The following is a 20710-nucleotide window of genomic DNA, read 5'->3' on the forward strand; positions in this document are numbered from 1 at the left end:
CTATATCTTGATAGACACTGTTCAAGAATTTAACCGTTTGTATATCGACGGTGTCTGAACATTTGTCAATAGTACTGGACCCATTTTGACTCAAAGATATCAAACACGGCTGTACATCTTGTAGATTGTCATATTACCAGGTACGCCCTATAGCTACCCCAAAAAAGGACTGCTTATGCCTGAGGCCACAACAAGCTATCTCCAACCGCGGCGGGATAAAGGCGGGTTTAGCTCCATGTGCGCCCACCGATCTTTTGAAGGCGGAACACATGCAGCTCGCCTTTCACAGCACCCCACCGTTGCTGCAACATTCAGGTCTATTGGGGAAGCTATAGCTTCTGCGCCTACGGGCGGAGGTCTTGATCTGCTCGCACTGAGCTGCAAACAGCTAGACATTTTCACCGATACGCTCCATCTGCGCCACGCACTCCCTAAATTCAGTCAAACCCTTTCGCGATGTCCAACTCTGTTCCCGATCTCGACGCTGTCGGGATCAAGGCAGATCCTGAGCTAGCCGACCAATTTCGCCGTGAAGTCGCGACTCTCCTCGGCCGCAACAACCTCAACTTTCCCGGCGCACAGCCCGTCAGTTTCTCCAGCAAGCATCTCCTCGAGCTCCAACGGCAAGACTACTATGTCTGCGAGAAAACAGATGGCATCCGCTGTCTGATGTACTTTGCCCGTGGCGACCCAGACTCAGAGACACCCGAAATCCACTACCTAATTGACCGCAAGAACGACTACCGCTACGTGCCGGGCTTGCATTTCCCGCTCCCCAATGATGAAAGTTTCCAGTCTTACCACGTCGACACCCTGGTTGACGGCGAGTTGGTGAATGATACATATGAAGATGGAACGCAACAGCTCAAATATCTCGTTTTCGACTGTCTGGTTCTGGACGGACAGAGCCTGATGCATCGCACGCTGGATAAGCGACTTGCGTATTTCAAGGAGAAGGTCCTCAAGCCATATAATGCTCTCTACCACCGCTTTCCCGAGGAGAAAAAACATCGCGTCTTCGCGGTCGAAGACAAATCTACCCAGTTCAGCTACGGTATCGAGATGATGTTCCGAGAGATCATTCCCAAGGTCAAGAAAATTCACGGTAATGACGGTCTCATCTTTACCTGTCGCAGTACACCCTACCGCATCGGGACGGACGAACACATTCTCAAATGGAAGCCTCCGGCCGAGAATACTATTGATTTCCGCATGCGCTTGGAGTTTCCTGTCCTGGAACCTGACACAGATGACGAGGCTGATGGCATTTCCGAGCCGTATACGGATTACGATGCTATGCCTATCTTTCATCTATTTGCGATGCTTAATTCCAACGAGTACCGGCACTTCGCGGAGATGTTTGTCACCCCATCCGAATGGGAAGAGCTTAAGACTCTGGGGCTGCCCCTCGATGATACCATCGTTGAATGTTTTAAGGATGAGCACAATCGCTGGCGCTATCATCGTCTCCGAGACGATAAGGCTGACGCGAATCATATCTCTACCGTTGAGAAGGTCCTTGAGAGCATCCAGGACCGTGTGACGGAGGAAGATCTCATCCAGGCTGCGCCGGCGATCAAGGCAGCATGGAAGAAGCGCCAGGCTCAGATGTCCTCGGAGGACGAAGAGCGGAAACGAAGGGCAAGACAGGCTCCGCCACATGCAAACGGAAACGGAGTAAAAAGGAAGTTCGAGGATTCATAGTTTCCTTCTGATTTTTTTTTAATGTTGAACAAACCTACTTGTTGAGTAGTATTTTACTTGGCTTCGGTTCGGGATTGCAAGGAGTCTGGCGTTGATCTCTGCTTCATGCATATGAACTGGAGAGGGGCTGTCTGTTGGCAAGTTTAAAATGGAGGCTGGCCTGGGGATTATCGTACAAGTGTACTTTCTATAATGCTATGCGCTCCTGCTATTCCAATGACTATTCGCTAGATGGGTTATATCGCACAATATCCAGCTTGATCTTGATAATTCATATGCGATAGAGCACACTCTCTGGTATCGACCAAGCTCCTTTTTCACGTAAAAGAATCCGAAGTCTGATACGTTCAAAGCTCAAAGTTTGATTTTCATTTGGGGCAACAGGTACATTGCTCAGGTATAAAAAACAGGACACAAAAATGTTACATCATATACTCTATCGTTTCTTGATGCTCACGTCAATGTTTCCAATCGCCCATACGGCAGCGAACACAGTCAGCAATCCAGTGGTAATGGTCACGGGCTTGCGCATTCCATCCCAGAAGGAATAATCATAGGTAACCTGTCAAATATTAGCATTCCATCTAGTGAAGCTTAATATAGCGTTGAATGCTTACCACCAACTGAGCATCACGAGCCTCATCGGACAAATTCTCCACCGTCAGGGTCAACGCAGTACGGCCCAATGTGTCCATGAAGGTCTTGTGGGGAGACACATGGGACTTGATCTGATCGGCGGGGGGGAGACCATTGTTGGAGGCAGTCTCAATCGTTTCGTACCGGACGTTACGGGCTCCCTCGGGAAGAATGACCCGAACAACTACTTTCTCATACTGCACACCTTCGGGCATCTTGGGTCCCTCGATGAAAGGAACCTTGAGAACATACGAATTGGCACCGGCCACCCGGCGAAGGAAGGTAGAGAGCTCGCTGTTCCAACCAATACGGAAGCTGTAGTTCCAGCCACCGAAGACGGGATACCGGGGGCGAAGTTCTAAAGATGCATCACGCTTGGGAGGCTTGCCAGGGCGATAGCGGCTCGTGGAGACATTACCGATGTCATCAATGAAGTAGGGGTCCACCGAGCCAGGCTTCAGCGGATACTTAAGTTCACGGATGGCGGAAGAAGGCAGTTGCTGGAAGTTAGTAAGTGTCCACTCAACGCGTGAGAATTGATTGACGAGGCTGGAGCCGTTGTTGCGAAGCCAGTAGCGCTCTTCTGTCGCCAAGTTTCCACCCCAGTGAGATACCTCCAAGTCTCTCTCCAGCAGCGAAGCTGCGATTACCGGCTTGGTAAACTCATAACGAATGGTAATCGGGTAGGCAGTACCGGGTGTGACCTCGGTCGTGTCATAAGGGCCATAAGTGTAAGTTGTGCCTTGACGCTCAGGATCCGAGCCTGACTTGAGGCCGGTGGTAGTGGTATAGTCAGGAATATTGGTGCTAGGAAGCTTCAGTTTCGTCTTTTGGGTCACGGTTGGGTAGGCTGAGTGGATATAGGCAGAAAACGAGTAAGTGAGGTACTGTTTATCAGCCTGGTTGATAGCGGCAGGGCGCGGGCTCAGGGAGGAGAGGAGGTAATAAGAAATTCCCAAGGTAACCTGCGACTTGGGCGCAAGAGGCTCGGGGAGGTCAATGGCAAAGTATTTGGTGTCACTGCTGGATGCGGGAAAAGCAATCCATAGATATTAACTTATATGCTGCAAATAGTGTAGCCAGATTAAGAAACCGTGGCTTCGTCATCACGATTGTAACCAGCCACTGGTAGCCACAATAGCGTACTCACCTGGGTGAATCGACAGACAATACATCCACTACGAAAGGTCCCTTCTCCGGCGCCTTTCTATCTCTCACTTCCAATCCTCCGACCTTGTCGAATATCTCCGATGGGAAGGCCAAGTAGTAGGTGCTCTGGGGCTCATTACCCACGTTCTCCACCACCACGTTGACAGTCTCCCGAGCATAACCTTTCTCCAGGTTGGTATTCCGGACCAAGTTTACATTCTTGAACGTCTGCGGAGGCTGGAAGGAGGAATGGGTCCTCGCGGAGGATTCGGCGCATACGAAGCTGCTGCTTGACAGGAGGAACCCGCAGAGCGCGGCAAATGCTGTAATCGGCCTCATTGTGACGATGGGCGGGCGTGCAACTGACCGCGCCTAGGACACAATGTCTCTCACCAGGAGATGGTCCTATTAAATAAGAAGGAATGAAAAGAAATGGGATGGATTGAACGGGGGGAAAGGGAAGGTAGCGCGGCGAGATTCGGCGTGATGCTGATGTGTCCCGATGCTCTGCTTAGATTCCGGTGACCGCTGCGGCCAAAGACGCTATCCTCTCTTATCGCCGATAAGTCCTACTCCTTCTCCTCCACATTTTCCAGCTACTTCGTTCTCCACTCTTCCTGTCAAGTTACCCTCACAGCATAGCGCCTACCTGATCACTATGCTTGCTTCGCGAGCTGCAGCTCGTCATTGCCGAAGGATAGCAAGGGTACCAGCATTGGCCCCTCCCGCACGACACCTTCATGGCTTCGCGCAAAGCAAGTTTCTTCAGGTCTCGGAGGAAGTTCGCGACGCCGTAGCCACAGGAAAGCCCGTGGTAGCTCTAGAGTCCACAATCTACACTCACGGTATACATCCGCACTTTTATTTTTATCCGTAAGTGGAGAATTGCTCGCTGATCTGCAAACAGGATTCCCGTATCCTGAGAGTGTTGCTCTTGCATCGTTGCTGGAAACCGTCGTACGGGCAAATGGCGGAGTTCCCGCTACAATTGGAATTTTGAATGGAGTGGCCAAGGTGGGCCTTAACGCCGAAGAGCTTATCGAGCTGGCCTCTACCGCAGAGAGCAAGTGTGCACTGAAGGTTTCCCGCAGAGATTTGGGTTATATATGCGGCCTGGTCGGTTAATTTGTGCGCCGCTATGAAGAACGTCTCTAATAATACTAGGGCTTGGCTGGGAAACGACTGCACGGTGGTACAACAGTTTCGGGCACAATGATCCTTGCCCATCTGGCTGGTATTAAGGTCTTCGGGACTGGGGGTCTTGGTGCGTCTCTGCACCGTCCTACGTCTCTTTCTAGAAGCTAATCAATCTTAGGTGGTGTCCACCGTGGTGGAGAGAATTCTATGGATATATCTGGTATGTTCTGCTGGCAAGCTCTAGCGGCCAACATCTAACCGCTTGGTAGCCGATCTCACCGAACTGGGACGTACCCCGGTTGCTGTTGTCAGCTCTGGATGCAAAAGCTTCCTGGACATCCCACGAACTCTGGAATATCTTGAAACCGAAGGTGTTTGTGTTGGGACGTTCGCGGATGGCCGTACGGGCCAGATAGATTTCCCTGCGTTCTTTACGCGTGACAGTGGCATCAAGAGTCCAAAGGTTATTCAAGATGAGGCTGAGGCAGCTGCCATAATATGTGAGTTGGCTGTGCATCTCGTGCTTAGTACTAGTGGCTGACGTTTCAATAGATGCGCAATCAAAACTCCCCGTTTCATCGGGAATGCATTTCGCCAACCCGGTGCCTGTGCAGCAGTCCATTCCCAAAAACGAAATGGATGATATTATTGAGGAAGCAATCCGCCTTGCTGAGGTGGAGGGCCATCAGGGCAGCGACAACACTCCATTCGTACTCTCTAAAATCAAGCAACTCAGTGGCGGCAAGAGTGTTACTGCCAATCGTGCTCTGGTTGAGGCGAATGTGCAGCGTGCAACTCGCGTCGCTGTAGAACTTTCAAAGCTGGAACAGTCCAATGGAACGCTTAATGAACGGTGAGTTACCCTGTGTTAGATGCGACTCGGAATGACCCTAATTTCGAGGTGTCTTCAGGCATATGCCAGCAATTTCCGAGGACGTCAAAGCTGACCAAGCAACTTCAGAGGCAGAGCTTAAGCTCAACCCAACTACTGAAGGACCTATTGAGGCATTGGACAAGGTAGACGTTCTCGTTGCTGGCTCTCTCGCGGTTGATCTTTCCTGTGACTATGCTCCTCCTGCGGGAGAAAAAGACATCAAACCTGTTTCTGATACTTCCAATCCAGCTACCATCACGCAGAGCCTTGGCGGCGTGGGTCACAATGTTGCCATTGCTACCAAGTATCTTGGCAGCTCCGTTCTTTTCTGTAGTGTCGTCGGGGACGATCTAAGTGGCCGTGCAGCCCTAACGGCTCTTCGAAAAGAGGGGCTATCCACTGCTGGCGTACAGGTGCTGCCCGCGTCAAACAGCGCCAGGACCGCACAGTATGTAGCTGTTAATAATGCGAAGAAAGACCTCGTTGTGGCCATGGCGGACATGGGCATTATGGAACTACCAGAGCAGAAGTTGGACTTCGGGGGCTTTTGGGAGACTCTGCTCTCCCGCACGAAGCCTCAATGGGTTGTCGTTGATTCGAACTGGAGCCCTGAAGTCCTTTCCAAGTGGGTCGCTGTAGCCAAGAAACATGGCGCACGGGTTGCGTTCGAGCCCGTATCCAATGCCAAAAGCTGCCGCCTGTTCAGCAAAAGCACCGAGGTAAATGCGGCAATTAGCCCGTCGGCATCTGTCCCCAACAATGCGATCAGCCTGGCGACCCCGAACCAGTTTGAACTCACTACCATGTACATGGCAGCACGTGACAGCGGGCTGTTTGACTCCGAGGGCTGGTGGCACATCATAGATGCGATGGGCATGTCGTCAGCAGGTGCTCGAGACCGACTCGTTGCAATGACATCAAACCAGCTTGTGGATCAAGGCATACCCCAGCAGAGTATCCAACTCCTTCCTTACATCCCCTGTCTCATTACCAAATTAGGGTCACAGGGTGTCCTCGTTACTCAACTTCTTCGCCCCGGTGACCCGCGTCTCACTTCGCCCGATTCTGCCCCTTATATCTTGTCGCGTGCTACACTGGTTGATGAGTTAGTTGGTGGTGTGTATATGAGATTGTTCCCACCCGCGGCCGTACTGGCCGACGAGGAGATTGTCAGTGTCAACGGAGCCGGAGATACGCTTTTGGGGGCGGTAATCTCGGGTCTCGCGAAGGGAGCAAAGACCGTAGAAGATGTCATTCCTTTTGCACAGGAGGCTAGCCTTAGGACGTTGAGGAGTCCGGGGGGTGTTAGCAGTGATATTGTCAGCTTAGTGCGCTCCTGAATCAATATAGAATCACTGTGGATGCGTATAAGTACTATTTGGGATGCACTATATAACGTGGATATAGTTACCACCTAATTGACCATGTTCCGCTCAAAACAAAGCCCTATCGACTCCCTCCCCTCCAACAACAGGAAGTCTCTCCACAATATCCCGTCCCTCTCTGTTCTTCCCAGTAGCCTTAAAACCGTCCGGCACCAAACTCGGGTCCAACAGTCCTATCTGCACCAACACGCTCGCCTGATCCCAATAGATGTTGTGCCGAGCGAGTTTCCCCGCAATGAAGCTAGCCGTCATGATAATCACAACGCGCACTTGTTTACCCGTAGGTGGCACACGGGGCAGCAGCCACGGGATCTCTTCTGTATGCGTGAACGTGAGCAGAAGCTCATCAACTATCCGGTCTGTGCCGGTCGTGCGAGACAAGAGACGAATACTCTGCGACGGTGGTCCAGTAGGGAAGAATTGCGAGGCGTAAAAATTAGTGATTTGAGCCGGGTGTTCTCCTAAAGATCCACACCATCAGCCACGGTCCTCCCAGTACGCAGATCACCAGACCACAGAGGAAAGGGGGGAAAAAAAAGAAAGAAAGAAAGAAAGAAAGAAATAAAAGAAAAGGACGGAAATGTCCGACGAAAAGGAAGTGAAAAGAAAGCACGTACCACCAATTAAGGTAGGAACACAATTGACTATCGCTACCTCATTCAACTCCACCGTCGGGTCGGATTTCTCCCCGTCACTACTATCGCCATTCCCGTTCAAGGGTATACCACCACCACTCCCTACCATCATGTTCACTGTATTGGCCGCATGATGCTCCACCACGTCTCGCCCCGCCTCCTGCCCATTGTAAAACAGATTCCGCCAGTACTCCTCCCACACTGTCTCCACGGCGGGTACCTGCCAGCTCCCTCCGGGCCAACCAAACCCGCGCTTCAGACAATCCAGCGCTCGACTCCAGGCTAGGCGCGAACTGATCACGTCGTGGGTTCTGGCTGTCAACTCCGCGAACCCGGGTTCCGATTCTGGGTAAAAGAAGAGGTGACATCTGTGGCGCTTTTTGCTTGGGTGGCTGTTGTAGTCGTCCCAGAGGGTAGTGGGTTGGTGGCCGGCAAGATGGACTTGAATGGGAAGGATGGAGAGAGTATCATAGCAGGAGGCAGTTGAAGAAGAAGTTGTGGAAGGGGGCACAATGCAGGGGTTGGTCGTTGTGTTGGGGCAGTCATCGAGGCTACTATGGGTATCTGTTCCAGAGATCTGGGGGTAGTATGTTACTAGGGCACAGAGGAGAGGGAAAGGGTTGGTAGCTGTTGTTGGGTGATGGTGGGATGTAAGGAGGAGGTAGGCCGGTTTATTGTATGCTTGGAATGGTTTTATTAGCTGCTAGTATTTGATCGTGGATTCAATGAATAACAAAAAAAAAAAAAAAAGACAACAACATCATAGGGTATCTTCGAGGCTTATGTACGTACCAACAATCGCATATCTCTCCCCCGGCTCGAGATCGTCCTCTCGCTCGTGAATCAAATTATCCAGGTCTTTCCTGTCTCTCTCGAAATCTCCGCTGGACCCTTGGAAAGGAATGTATTCGACGGTGAAACCCTCCGCTTCAAATCGACGGAGAATGTTCGCGTCGAAGTCTGCCGTGTCTGAAGTGACGTACAATCGGCGCAGGATAGGGTTGGCTTTCTTACGTCTATCGCTGCTGAGGCTAGGAGACTGAGAACCTTGGGGAGGTGGTCTGCTAGGGGTGCTGCTGCGACGACGACGATGAATGTGCTGTCGAAGTCGTTCCATTTTCGGGGTGACTTGGAGTTAGGGTTACAGGTCGGTGTATGAGTAGTAAGAAGGGGACCCTTCCTGCGAGTTACCGCAATACTACAAGGTCGGGACAATAGCAACTGCGATCGCAGCCTTTTTCAACGTGTAGATACGGGTGGACAACTACTTTAACACAACGAGTAACTAACAGGTCAGGCAACGTCTCTCACCAACGCTGGGCTGACGTCGACGAGTATTGGCAGAGTATTGGCAGTCTCCATCGTGGCTCCAGCCGAACCCAAGGATGCAACGCAAGGGGAACCGATGTTTCCGTTGCCAAGATAGGGCTGATCTTATTCACATTCAATGTTCATGCATCATTACGCTATGAATATGCGGATTTCCCAGTATGTTGAGGTCGAAAGTTTGTCTATCCACCACGCCACCAATGCCAGTCTATTCAAAATAATAAGAAAAACTATGTACTGATACAATCACCCCCTCATCAGATGGGAAAAAGAAAAAAAAAAAAAAAAAAAAAAGAGCAAGCTCTAAAAACTAGCCAACCATTTTCGTTGCTCCTGCACCGCTTCTGAACAATCCTGACCAGTAAGGTAGCCGACATATGCCTTTCGCAGGAGACTCTGGCGCGCAACCTCACAGTCAATCCGAATATCTTCAACCAAGGCTTCCAGCGACACGTAGTCGTATTCTGGGCGGATATACCCCAGAATCAAAAGGTTAAGCTTGGTGCCGTAGAAGTCGGGCAATTTGTTGAATTTGACTTGACCTGCCTCACCGTTCGCTGTCGGTGATGGCGATGAAAGAGGAGGCATGATATGGATTTCCTATGATCATCAGATCCATACATGATGTCATGTTGGTGAGACTCTAGGCAAGGGATAACATACCACGGATCGAGTGGTGTTCTTGTAGAAGGGATTGTATCCGATACTCAGCACAGCTGGAAGAATCGTCGCCTCCGATGTGAATCTGGACGGATCCAATGCGACTACTCCGTAGTACACCCCGACTTGAAGATCGGGATAGTCTGATAAGCCATCTGGGGGAATATTGGCCGTGGGGATTCCCAGCTGCCTTGGTGAGTTTCCTTGGCATTGAAAAGAAGATGTAGCTATCGAGAGGTGGCGATCGGTAGAGCATAGAATGAAACTACATGAACATACCTCTTTGCTTCCCCGCCCAAACCCTTTGATCACCGGCCCGGATAACTTGATCGGAAACGGAGGCTCTGGGCCACTGTCTAGCCCGGTAACGGGATCCCGAGGACCGTCTGGACGCATTCTCCGTTGATTAACTAGGAAAACAAGTCTATGGACTAACTCCAGCGTTTGCCTGGCGACGAGCAGCAATTGAAAGTGAGCAAAATGGTGGAATGTGGAAGAAGCCCGCGGTATCGATAAGGCGGCGATGCGGGGGTATCGGTTGTGACGGAATCGGTGCATACTGATTGGTGGCATTGGTATGGTATTACGACTAGGTACTACTAGTACTAGTGCTAATACTACTAGTACTACTACTAGTACTAACCTGTAATATCTTCACTATTTGATGCCTGAGGCGGACAGGCCGACACAGCTATGTTATCAAACGATGGAATCGTTATCAAACCCCTGTACTACTTCCTACATACATACCTCTACCTAAGTATGTGGGACATTGCAACTAATTGATTATCCTCCTGCCCCGCGATCATTTTGTTTCCGATCTCTCTCAGGACACCCTTCCTAATCTTTCCACTCCCCGTCACAGGATACTGTCCAACCCAGATGACATGGGCTGGGGCCTTGTGTCGACCCCAGACCTACCATATCCAGTTTTTCACGTCACCCAAAGAAGGCCTGTAACGCTGTGGGGGTTATTGAAGAAATGCAGTAACAATCTCGCCGTATTTATCATCCTTTTAAGTCCGACAATGGTAGCCTGGTCAATGTCAGGGTGCTCTATAAGCCTTTCTTCGATTTCCGTTGGATAAATATTTTCCCCTCCTACTTAACATTAGTCTATCTCCAATACTGACAATACTCAAGCAAGCTGACCCCGGATAATGATGTCTTTGACTCTTCCCTTAATGCGACAGTAGCCTTCTTCATCAACCGATACTTCGTCGCCCGTCTGGATCCATACCACGCCCTTCTCATCACGTACCAGAGCTTCGGCTGTCTTTTCCTCGTTCTTGTAGTATCCCTTCTGTAGAAGATACCCTGATATGCAAAGCTCGCCCCGAGATCCCCTAGGGAGTATGTAGTTCTGGCTGTCGACGATCTTGGCCCGGACGTGAGGGAGTGCTTTGCCCGTGGCTGCTGTCATGAAGCTTCCGGTGGAAGTTTCCGTCATTCCTAGGCCAAAGGTCAGTATAATTTGAAAAAATAAAAACTTAAAGGGCCCAGGTTATAGAAGCAAACCGTAAATGATTCTCACATCCATGAGACTGAAAGTCGCCTGTATTTCCTCCATTAGACTTGGTGCTACCTTCATCCCTCCTACCATACTGGCTCGGACAGTTTTAACTTTCGCCTTTCTTTGCTGGAGCTGCTGTAATATAGCCACGAACGTAATTGGAACACCATGCAATCCGGCACATCCATGGCGTACCAAAGCATCCACCACGGCAGAGGTGTCAAATCTCGAGTGAGAAAAACAATCGTAGCGCCACACGCAAGTGAGCATATTAGACCACAGACGAGACCGAAGGCATGAAACAAAGGTGGCGGGCAACAGACGATATCATCAGGGCTTAGATTCAGACGGGCACCGCACATGCGTCCATTATTGATGATACCACTGCTTGGTCAATGAAACCAAACCGCTTCAACATGCCAACTTGGAGACCTTACAAATGGCTAAGTATAGCAGCTTTGGGGACCCCGGCTGTTCCGCTGGTGAACTGGACATAAGCGGTATCATGACAATGTACCGAGTGCTGCGCGTGTTGTAGGTCTTGCAGTGACACCGAGTTCCCTAAGCGTAGAATATCATCCCAGGTGAGTAACTCAATAGTATCAATATAATTTATTCAGATCAAGACAGTCTGCTTTAGGCCAGGGACTGGGTGGGTCTGTATATGTTGGATGAGAGACCTAGTTGATTTGAAGTTCACCATGTCCCCTATGAAGAGCAAAGAAGCCTCTATTTTAATTAACAATGGAACATCGTGTTGCCATGAGCTCAACTTACCTGTATGTCTGACGGCCCGATCGCACTCCACGGGTATCTTTAGACCCAAATAACTCAGATTATTGGTCCATAAGTTCTTTCAATGTGAGATGACGGAGGGGGCGGCTCTCTAGGTCCTTGGATCATAGATAAAGAAAGGGGTGCCATCTTTGTAGATCAAGATTACAGATTGACTTCAAGTGTAGTTATGGAGTGGAACTGCCTGATCTAGTCAAGCATTTGAAGCCCCTGTGTAGTAGTAAAGCAGTCAAACTGCAATTATGATTGTTTTGCTGGGCCGCACAAGCAACGCTTTACTAAATGGATTTGCCAGGGGGGCTGAAACCCTGCTGCTAATTCGCCTTCCGAAACAGTGTGTAGGTGTGTGGAGTGGGAATGGCCAATTTCTTCAATGCTATGCTTAATGCAGCGGCACATCTACATTCATTCCTTGTATCCAAGTTAATTCACCTTCCTTTGATGGTGGTGAGACTGTCAGTCTCCTTGTTTCACTATAGATACGCTCTCCAGTAATCAGGGGCTAGGGTCGCCTACTTCGCTCGTTCAAGAATATACCACCCTTAATATGTGCAGCCACATATATACAATAGAAAAATCAGAAACAGAGGAGCCCTATAAACAGCTCCTTGGGAATCATACAAACACTTATGTACCAGTGCCAGGATACAAGGGCATAACAATAGAGCCAAGAGAAGCAACAAGACAACAGAGAATACAACATTTTTTGATCCTCCCAGAAGTTGACCGTACATGTGGATTATAGTATCAATCCTTGCATTACCCATAATACAATAAATAAAATCAAATGCATGGCAAAAACTATTGATGGGTCAGTGTCCTCCTATCAGGGGAAACAGAAGAAGGGTTGCTCACATTCATCACAATAAGCATAGGAATGTCAAATACGTCTCGTTTTACTGTCCAGCAGTATGCGCATTCAACTTTGCCGTCTTTAAAGCCCAGCTGGTTCATTCCCGCCTCGCTGGCGATCCCTCCTTTGCGCAGATGGCTGTTCCACCGCTGATTGTCATCTGGCTGATTCTCCATGTCCTCCTTCGTTTTGTATTTCAACAGTTTGCATGTCGTCATGACACTACCACGTGAGTCCCCAAAGGCGAGTCGGGCGAAATCTTCGTAGAATTCCACCACGCTGTCGTCATCAAGCAGCTCAGCCAAGAACACTGGCTGCGGGCGACCAGGAGTGCTTTCCACTACGGAGCCTCGTGGAGTAAAGCTCCGTGATGATGTTCCCGAGCCTGGAACAGAGCCACCTGTATTGACATTCAGGTTGGGCTCCTTACCTAAGAGGACGTCTTTCTTCCACCCGGTAAGGATGCTAAATTCCTTTCCTACAGCCGCAATTTCCCCCGTGCGTCGACAAACGATGGTCGGGGTGCCACACGCATTGATAAAGTCTTCGTATTCGAATAAAGTCCGCTGGAAACATTTCTCCATGAATATTAGGTCGTCCCGGTTCAGAGTCTTGGTCGTCGCAATGAAAGACGGGCGGATCGACGCCAGTGCCTTGGCGATCTGCAAAGTCTTCTGTGGCGAAAAGCGTCGCTGAATGAACGCGGTCAGATTATGGAAACGATTGGTGTAGGCATACGGCTCCTTAACGTTCTCATATATGGATGAGGGGTTCCGTTGGCGTCGTCTAACCCCGACCTGCAAGTTTTGGTGTTTTAAACTCGGTGTCGTGATCGTAGGTCGTGGTCCGTTCGCAGAGAGGCCATTTGCCTTTGCTGTCACAGCACTATTGAACGTATGGTCGTCAAAGCCTGATGTCATTTGAGGACTGGTCGTTGCATTGGGGCTAGCAAAGCTGCCAGGGCCGCTTTCGATCGCAAACGCATGTGGTGCATCTGCTTTAGTCAAGTGTCCGGGTATTACACTTCCTTGGCCGGACTGTGGGTAAACACCCCCAACATTAACATGAGTTTGGCCCGTGGGTTGCCCACTGGACCATTCGTTCAGAAGAGGGTCGCCAAAAATGAACGGCTGCTGACCTCCAGGGCTCTCGCCAAAAGTTGCAGCGCCAGTGATCGGCGTGCCGGAGAATTGAGCCGAGCCACTACGTCCCATCGAGCCTCGCTGGGTAGCGGAATCACTGGGTGAGTCACCAGCTCCAGTAGCCATATGCCCAAGCATGCCAAACTCCAACGCGCCATAGCGATTCTCAAAGTTCATACTGGACAGGTCAAAGTTAAAAAGGGCCGGGTCACTGGGGTCAAAGAAGGGCCCGGCAAATGGGTTTTGGCCTGGGTTTGTCGTGCCGGACACGCCGGTGCTGGGCGGCTGCTGACCAACTTGTGATGAAAGGCTGTTGTTTCGAGCGGCTGGGTTAGTTTTCAAGGTAAAGGTCGGTGAAACAGGGGACTGGGAGGTGAAAGAATTTTGGTTTATAGTATTTTCCTGATAGACACTATAGGAGTTCGACTGCGGCGTGGGGTAGAAATTGGGACTGGAGTTCGGCTGGGTAGTGGCATTAACTGCATTGGCGCCATTTCTAGACAAGGGCAAGTTATTCCGCATCGTGTTATTATAGAAATTCCCGCCAATTCCAGGCATCAACGCTCCATCTGGCGCATCATGAAGATATTTGGCTTTTTTGCGAACCCCATCGTGACACGCATCTTGGAGACCACGTTTGATACACCTTTGACACGGCCTTTCGTCACCTATGCGCAACTCAGTATTAGTATTGACTCGGCCCTCAAACTACTAATCACATGCAGGAATACATCGGTTAGGCCTCTCTGTGCCGCGCATGAGAGCTATGGCAAATGAGAGGAAGGAGGGAGAGGGATGAAAACCATGCGAACAAAACTGAAAAGAGGTCATTCTAGCATACCGCAAGTCAGATGCGCCCGTTGACAAGCAAAGCAAGCCCTCCGTGCTTTCTTCCGTCGCGGTCTTGATGGATCCTTCGGGTTCGGTTTCTGACCAGTTTCCGCAGGTGCATTGCCATCACCATTGCTCTTGTTCTTGGGCTGCTCTGGCTGTTCCCCGACACCTCCGGCCTCCAGTTCAGCTCCTCTGCGATCGGCTGGGGGCGCTGAGGTGTTATCCTGTGCATCCACCGTCATTGTGACATGAAATATCGAAGGCAAGTTGTGCGACCCTTAAAGCCTAGTGCGCGTGCTATTCCGCGGTGTAGCCGATGACAGAAAGGTCTGACCTTGAAAGCCGAAGCGACAACCACCGCTTGCCACACCTATGCTATTCTAAATAAGATCGCGTCGTCGCGCCGCGAGCCAGCGCGCCGGTAGGTATCCAGATTGCCGGCTCGGTATTAATGAAAGTTGTTCCTAATCCGGGAGTAATAGAAAAGCCCTTTTTTGGCGATCTGGGCGCATAGATCCTCGATCTAACGGTTCGTAGAGGCTCGAGAGAAACGGGGCGACGGCGGACCGGTAACTGGGAGCGGAGGACCTTGCGTGCTCGGTTATTGTGGATCAGAACGCAACTCTGAAGTGTTCCACTAATCAACCCGGATCGATAATTAGACAATGAGTCCACGATACAAGTTAGTTTGAATTTCACCCTTTTCGCTTGTACAACTATCACAATCAATCAAGCGTTTAAGTCTTTTTAATTGAGGTAGCGCGGGTGGAGCGAAAGTTTTCTCGGGGCTGCGGGGGGAAGCTCTAGAGCGTCGCCGAGATAGGATTCCGGGGGGTGTATTAACGAAAGAAATAATGCGGGAAATGGCCTGAGATAAGTGGCGTATTAAAATGGGAAAAGACAAGGAGGGGAGAGTTCAACGGTGAGGGGAGAGAGAAAGATGCAAAGATGTTAAGTCTGTGGAAACGCGGGGAAAGATAGGTAGTTAGTAAGGCTAACTTAAGTAGTGGTTGAAAATTTAAAGGGAAAAAAAATTCAAAATAAAGATTAGAAAAAGGATGGACAGGAACTTCTACTTAGTAAAAAAAGAAAAGGGAAAAAAAAAAAAAAAAAAAGAATAGGCGGAAAAGCCACCAACACGAGCAGGTAAAGAGTCGCGTGTCCAGTCTGGACAAATCGAAGACAAGGCGTGTTTCCCTGGTTGAGTCTTTTTAGATGTCGAAAATAACTCCAATCTACAATCATCAGAGGAAGAATCATCACCCTTCATTGAGTTCCTTTGACGATCTGAATTAACTCCCCACGCGAGGTTTCGTTTGATTTCCCATGTTCTGTTTTTCAACCTTCCTTACAACGGAAAAGAAAATGACGGGGGAAAAAAAATAATAATAAAATTTAAATTGGTAATTTTGGTGTCAGCTTACAGGAATAAATAAGTGAGAGTTTTTAGTCTCGCAAAACGAGGGGAAAAAAATGAGAGTCAGAAAGAGGAGCCTAATGATTGTGTTTATCATTCATCAACGTGTGCTATTAGTCTACTACTAGCCGTAGTATCTGCCATGCCCATGCATATATGCAGAACTTAGCAGGATCGGTACTGAAGGAGGTATACAATGACAGCTTCTTTCCCTTGAAGATCTCTCACATGATAGTAAGTTGAGCCCATACATCCTTACAAGGTAGAAGAAGCTCGTGAAAATAATGAAAATGTTAATACCAGCTATCGGTAATTGCGCGGTATTTAGAGATCCCACGTGTTGGTAGTCTTAATTACCGAGTACTAGTCCATACACCATGTTTCTCCTCTAGTCCGAACTACTAGTATTGCTATGGACATACCACTAACTAAACTATGGCGAATTCACACGAAACCCTCATCATCGCAAGGCAACGACTAATTTTAACCTAACCAGGTAACCAAAAGCCCTCGTAAGGATTGCCAGCCAACAAAATGCGCTGAATACTTTCAGTATGAGCCATTTTTACCTACATCCCCCGGGTCTTTCCGGCATGTTCCCCTAGTCATTCGTCCGTCGTTCCCCGACATCCAAACCCAGTATTTGCCTCGGTTCCTGAGTAACCCTAACAGTACTTACTCCGGAGTACTTCTCCTAGGCAAGTAGCAATGCCTCGACCGATCAATTCGGTGAAAATGGTTGACAGCTGAAATAAATTGGTCCTCTCGAGGTGATCTGCCATGTCCTACCCTCATTGTAGGGCCTCGTGCTTTCCCCGTGTTCCGTTACGATTTGATTGGACTGTCATCATTCGGTCTACGGGTGGCACTGGCTCTAGAAGGGTTCAAGGGGTTTCAATTACGCTACCTAGCAAGCTGGACATTTCGACATATGTTTGTTGGTCGGCCCGCACTCGTTCCCGTCATATAAGCTGTACGGGATTGCAGGTATATGTTTTATCCCCTGCAGAGTGGCCGCATCAGGTCTACTCGAGAAGCACGAGGCTTCCATCTATACTTTACAAAACCATCATCTATTACATTTTTCTATGCGCGTACACAACGTGTGTATGTATGTATGTACATACATACATGTACTCCGTACATGCTTGAATCCATTGCCCATCTAAGCAATAGTCGTCCCACTTCCCGCTGTACTATAAGCAAGCCGATTCACCAAATTCTTACCATATTAGTCCGGGCCCTAGGGACTCGACGTCCAGGGTAAATGAACTCATCCCGGGGCCGAGATAAGAGACACAGATCCTTCATCCGGACCGAGAAGAAGTGGATATCTATCGGGCAGCAAATCGGCTCTTTTGCCGAATGCGACTACCGTACCGGAAAAAGATATACCTGCCGTCCCGATTACCGTTAGCTCTCAATTAACCATTGCTTGACCAGATCTACAGCTGCATCAAAATGCTCATGGATCCCAGTACCGGCAGGAAATTTGCCCAGAGGTCAAGGGAAACCCCTAAAGCCAAGGGCGTTGGATATACCATGCCATTGTAGCTGCAGCGTTGGTATGCAAGGGCCACCAATTCCAAGCTATATAGCAGACAACACGATGTAGGCAAGCAATGAATTTGATGACAAAAGTTTGGGGGACTTACGGGAATGGCGCCATAACAAGCGTCAGAAAAGCGAGCAGCGAAGAAGCCCAGTGGTATCCCAGGTTTTTGTACACTAAGTCCATTTGTCAGTACCTAGCGGTCTAAAGTCGGTGCGTCTAACAATAGCAGCAATGCAGGAAGCTCCGTGACATTGATGACAGTGTGGTTTCTTAGAATAAGCTAAATCGTATAGTGGAGTGTGTTATCAGGTTATAGTGCTTCTGGTCCGTTTTTGCCTGGACCCTTTGGTGTGTAACGAACAGACATAAGGGCTATGCAACATGGTATTGGGGGGGGGGGGATTGAAAAAAAAAGAGGAAAAAAAAGATCACTTACTTTGGATTCCAAAAAGGGGGAAAACACCACCGAACGTTGAGCGAGCGAAGCTGTTCGCTGCTAAGGAACTTGCAGCAAAGACTGGATACGCATCCACCAAGAACGTAAAAATGCCCGAGTATACAAGAATGGTCCTATCCAAGACAGAATTCATTAGCATTTATGATCTACGTGGCCAGGGTTGCAGCAGGAATCAAAACTTCAGGGAAGCTATATTGCCAGCCTTGTGTTAAACTCACCCGGCTCCAAAGAATGCGCTGCCAATTATGGGTACAATCCAATGCACATAAGGATAAATTGTCCAAGCAAATATAAACAACCCTATGGTAACAAGAGGACCACCGAGAATCGCTGCACCGTGTGATTAGCAGTTCTGGTTCACCTGAAAGATACTGGGCAAGAGCATACGCACCTGGAGGTAGTCGCCACTCTGGTTGAAAGTCTTCTGTTGTTCCCTCCGTGTTCTTGTGTTTCTCTTCCAAGCGTTGGTAGACGCGACGCCAGAAGGGATCAGATACAATAGCAAAAATCATTCCCACAAACAGGCCGAGGAAGCAAAGACCGCGCTGCCACAGTTCAAGGCCATACACGTTGCCAAATACCAGCTGGAAAGCACCAAAAAATAGATATATTATACCCAGTAAGATAGCTGAGAACACACAGAGGCACAAGCACATAGGTTCCAGTGTCAGGAGAAGCACTGGCCTGTAGATCGAGCGTAAGACGGTTCGTGCCACCGAGCGATTTAATCTTTCAATCGGTGCTTTCCACCGGTCATCCCCTGTCTCTTTGCGAAGTTTCTCTGCCTTTTGCCGCAAAATTCTAGTGGGATTAGTGTTAAGAAACGAGTGTCTAGAAAATAAGCTTTGGCAATTTCACTTACACAGGGTGATAAGTTTCCGGGACGAAGAGAACGATTGAAATCAGCAATATGCCTGTCCAGATAAGAAGCACATAGAAGGTCCAGCGCCTGAGAACATGTCGTACAAGCGTCAGCCACAGTTATTTCCAGATAGACGGCTAGGTAGATATACCATGTGGTGAATTGATTTATGAACCCACCAACCCTGAGTCTTGTCAATCATCGCAACGCAAACCCAACTGACAACTGTTCAGCAATCGGGGCTAGTAGCAAAACTCACAATGGTCCGACTTCAGGTCCAACAAAAGGTGATGCCGTGTACAGCATCATAGGCGCGCTTAGTTCATGGCGAGCAAATAAATCTCCTACCGTACCACCTGCAACGCTGAGAAATGCGCTCCCAGCGATACCATTAAAAAAGCGGCACACGATCATAGTCTCAATATTCTTAGCCACAGCGCAAGGAATGAGCCAGATCAAGAATAAGGTGAATGAGGTAATATAGATGTATCTTCGGCCATAAAACTAAGGAGAATTAGCTAGGGTGGTGATGTTTGGTGTTGGGTATGCAGACCTCTGATAGGGGTCCCAGAAAAAGCGGGCCAATACCTAGGATGAGTAGAGGTCAGAACCTATACATAAAAGCCAAGCAAATTCCTGATGGCTGTGAGACCTACCAAGGCCCCATATAAAGAACGATAGCCCGAGCGTTGCGATTAATCGAGAACACTTGAATTCATCCATTATCTGGTCGTAGGTAGCGGTATACATTGACGAGGTGCAAGTCCTTTCGACAAGGCATCAGCACAGCGAAAGCAACGATACAACACCCACTACTCACACGCAAAGAGAGCCCAGCGAGCAAATGATAACAATCAACCACCGTCTCATGGTATTGAAGTTCCGAGGGTTCATCGGGTCATTCTCGTCCCAGCTAACAATAAAGGTAGACGATTCATCTGCCTCGCCCCCATCATCACCAAGAGCAATTTCTGCGGCTTCTTCATCCGCGGTATGGCAGCTGTATCCATCATTCAAAGACCAGCTGCGTTCGATGGGACGTGAGCTGGTGGAGTGCAACTTCTGCATCCGCTCTTCGTCGGCTGGGGGGTTTTGGATTGGCGCAAATGTGCCGCTCATATATTCATCTGATCTCACCTTCTCCAACTCATCTGCCTCGCTTCTTTCCTCGCTTGTGGAGCGCCTGGTTGAGTCCGCATCGGCACTCTGAACTTGCCTGAGGGGCGATACCGCCCGCTGTGACGCAGTCATGATCGAGCAGTGAGGTAGAGCCCTACTCTCTTGTAGTTTTTCGCTAATGCTATCGGAGATTTTGAAAATATGAAAGCTATGTCTCGACTGTGTAGCAAATGATAGCCCCAAATACTAAAGTATCTCAATGACGATAGCTTGAAATAAATGAATGCTGGCAATAATCACTCTGGTGAGGGCAAAGTCGAGTCACACCCCCTAAGCATACTTGCTTTTGAAGACCTCTGGGGAGATTGACCGAAAAATGGGGTTCGGGGAGGAACCGAGGGTTTCAATAAATATCCAGTGTCTGATAATCGAGCGAGCAAGATAAAGCCTGCAAAGTCAAGCAATTATTAGTCACATTGAGGAGGATTGTGCTAACTACATAAACCGGTTAGTCTGGTTCTTGCTGATCAATCTGGATTGAATCTTTTTAATAGCCACTGGCACTAGTCTAGTCGGCTTTTTCCTCGGCCGATTGCCACAGCATTATCAGTGGAGACGGATCACACAGCTATACTACATATATCCTTTTTCGTC

The 20710-nt window shown here is 49.1% G+C and overlaps 8 protein-coding genes across 8 annotated transcripts; 2 read left to right on the forward strand and 6 right to left on the reverse strand.

Moving 5' to 3' along the window:
* Positions 1-456: 456 nt before the first annotated feature.
* ABOM_005328 (mRNA guanylyltransferase) lies at positions 457-1704 on the forward strand (the record flags this gene model as incomplete). Its single annotated transcript, XM_022532457.1, has 1 exon — positions 457-1704. The coding sequence occupies one exon, from the start codon at positions 457-459 to the stop codon at positions 1702-1704; it is 1248 nt and encodes a 415-aa protein (XP_022389972.1).
* Positions 1705-2140: 436 nt separating this feature from the next.
* On the reverse strand, positions 2141-3828 carry ABOM_005329 (dolichyl-diphosphooligosaccharide--protein glycotransferase subunit OST1; the record flags this gene model as incomplete). The annotated part of the gene is made up of 3 exons (XM_022532458.1): positions 2141-2266; positions 2322-3363; positions 3491-3828. The coding sequence occupies 3 exons, from the start codon at positions 3826-3828 to the stop codon at positions 2141-2143; spliced, it is 1506 nt and encodes a 501-aa protein (XP_022389971.1).
* A 319-nt stretch (positions 3829-4147) lies between these two features.
* ABOM_005330 (pseudouridine-5'-phosphate glycosidase/carbohydrate kinase family protein) lies at positions 4148-6840 on the forward strand (the record flags this gene model as incomplete). Its single annotated transcript, XM_022532459.1, has 7 exons — positions 4148-4334; positions 4397-4605; positions 4654-4753; positions 4805-4846; positions 4896-5126; positions 5179-5479; positions 5538-6840. The coding sequence occupies 7 exons, from the start codon at positions 4148-4150 to the stop codon at positions 6838-6840; spliced, it is 2373 nt and encodes a 790-aa protein (XP_022390003.1).
* Positions 6841-6933: 93 nt separating this feature from the next.
* Positions 6934-8637, reverse strand: ABOM_005331 (dienelactone hydrolase; the record flags this gene model as incomplete). Its single annotated transcript, XM_022532460.1, has 3 exons — positions 6934-7346; positions 7503-8201; positions 8313-8637. The coding sequence occupies 3 exons, from the start codon at positions 8635-8637 to the stop codon at positions 6934-6936; spliced, it is 1437 nt and encodes a 478-aa protein (XP_022390004.1).
* A 515-nt stretch (positions 8638-9152) lies between these two features.
* Positions 9153-9905, reverse strand: fmn1 (riboflavin kinase; the record flags this gene model as incomplete). The annotated part of the gene is made up of 3 exons (XM_022532461.1): positions 9153-9449; positions 9513-9695; positions 9789-9905. The coding sequence occupies 3 exons, from the start codon at positions 9903-9905 to the stop codon at positions 9153-9155; spliced, it is 597 nt and encodes a 198-aa protein (XP_022390001.1).
* Positions 9906-10647: 742 nt separating this feature from the next.
* ABOM_005333 (uncharacterized protein) lies at positions 10648-11112 on the reverse strand (the record flags this gene model as incomplete). The annotated part of the gene is made up of 2 exons (XM_022532462.1): positions 10648-10961; positions 11028-11112. 2 exons carry the CDS (start codon positions 11110-11112, stop codon positions 10648-10650), a joined length of 399 nt encoding a protein of 132 aa, XP_022390002.1.
* Positions 11113-12600: 1488 nt separating this feature from the next.
* Positions 12601-14888, reverse strand: ABOM_005334 (Zn(II)2Cys6 transcription factor domain-containing protein; the record flags this gene model as incomplete). The annotated part of the gene is made up of 3 exons (XM_022532463.1): positions 12601-12618; positions 12673-14480; positions 14654-14888. The coding sequence occupies 3 exons, from the start codon at positions 14886-14888 to the stop codon at positions 12601-12603; spliced, it is 2061 nt and encodes a 686-aa protein (XP_022390007.1).
* A 2509-nt stretch (positions 14889-17397) lies between these two features.
* On the reverse strand, positions 17398-20188 carry ABOM_005335 (MFS transporter; the record flags this gene model as incomplete). The annotated part of the gene is made up of 10 exons (XM_022532464.1): positions 17398-17458; positions 17719-17791; positions 18055-18188; positions 18294-18405; positions 18467-18876; positions 18938-19024; positions 19197-19441; positions 19491-19525; positions 19594-19703; positions 19758-20188. The coding sequence occupies 10 exons, from the start codon at positions 20186-20188 to the stop codon at positions 17398-17400; spliced, it is 1698 nt and encodes a 565-aa protein (XP_022390008.1).
* Between the last annotated feature and the right edge of the window lie 522 nt (positions 20189-20710).

This window comes from Aspergillus bombycis (assembly GCF_001792695.1).
Source record: "Aspergillus bombycis strain NRRL26010 chromosome Unknown contig00033, whole genome shotgun sequence".
Lineage (NCBI taxonomy): Eukaryota > Fungi > Ascomycota > Eurotiomycetes > Eurotiales > Aspergillaceae > Aspergillus > Aspergillus bombycis.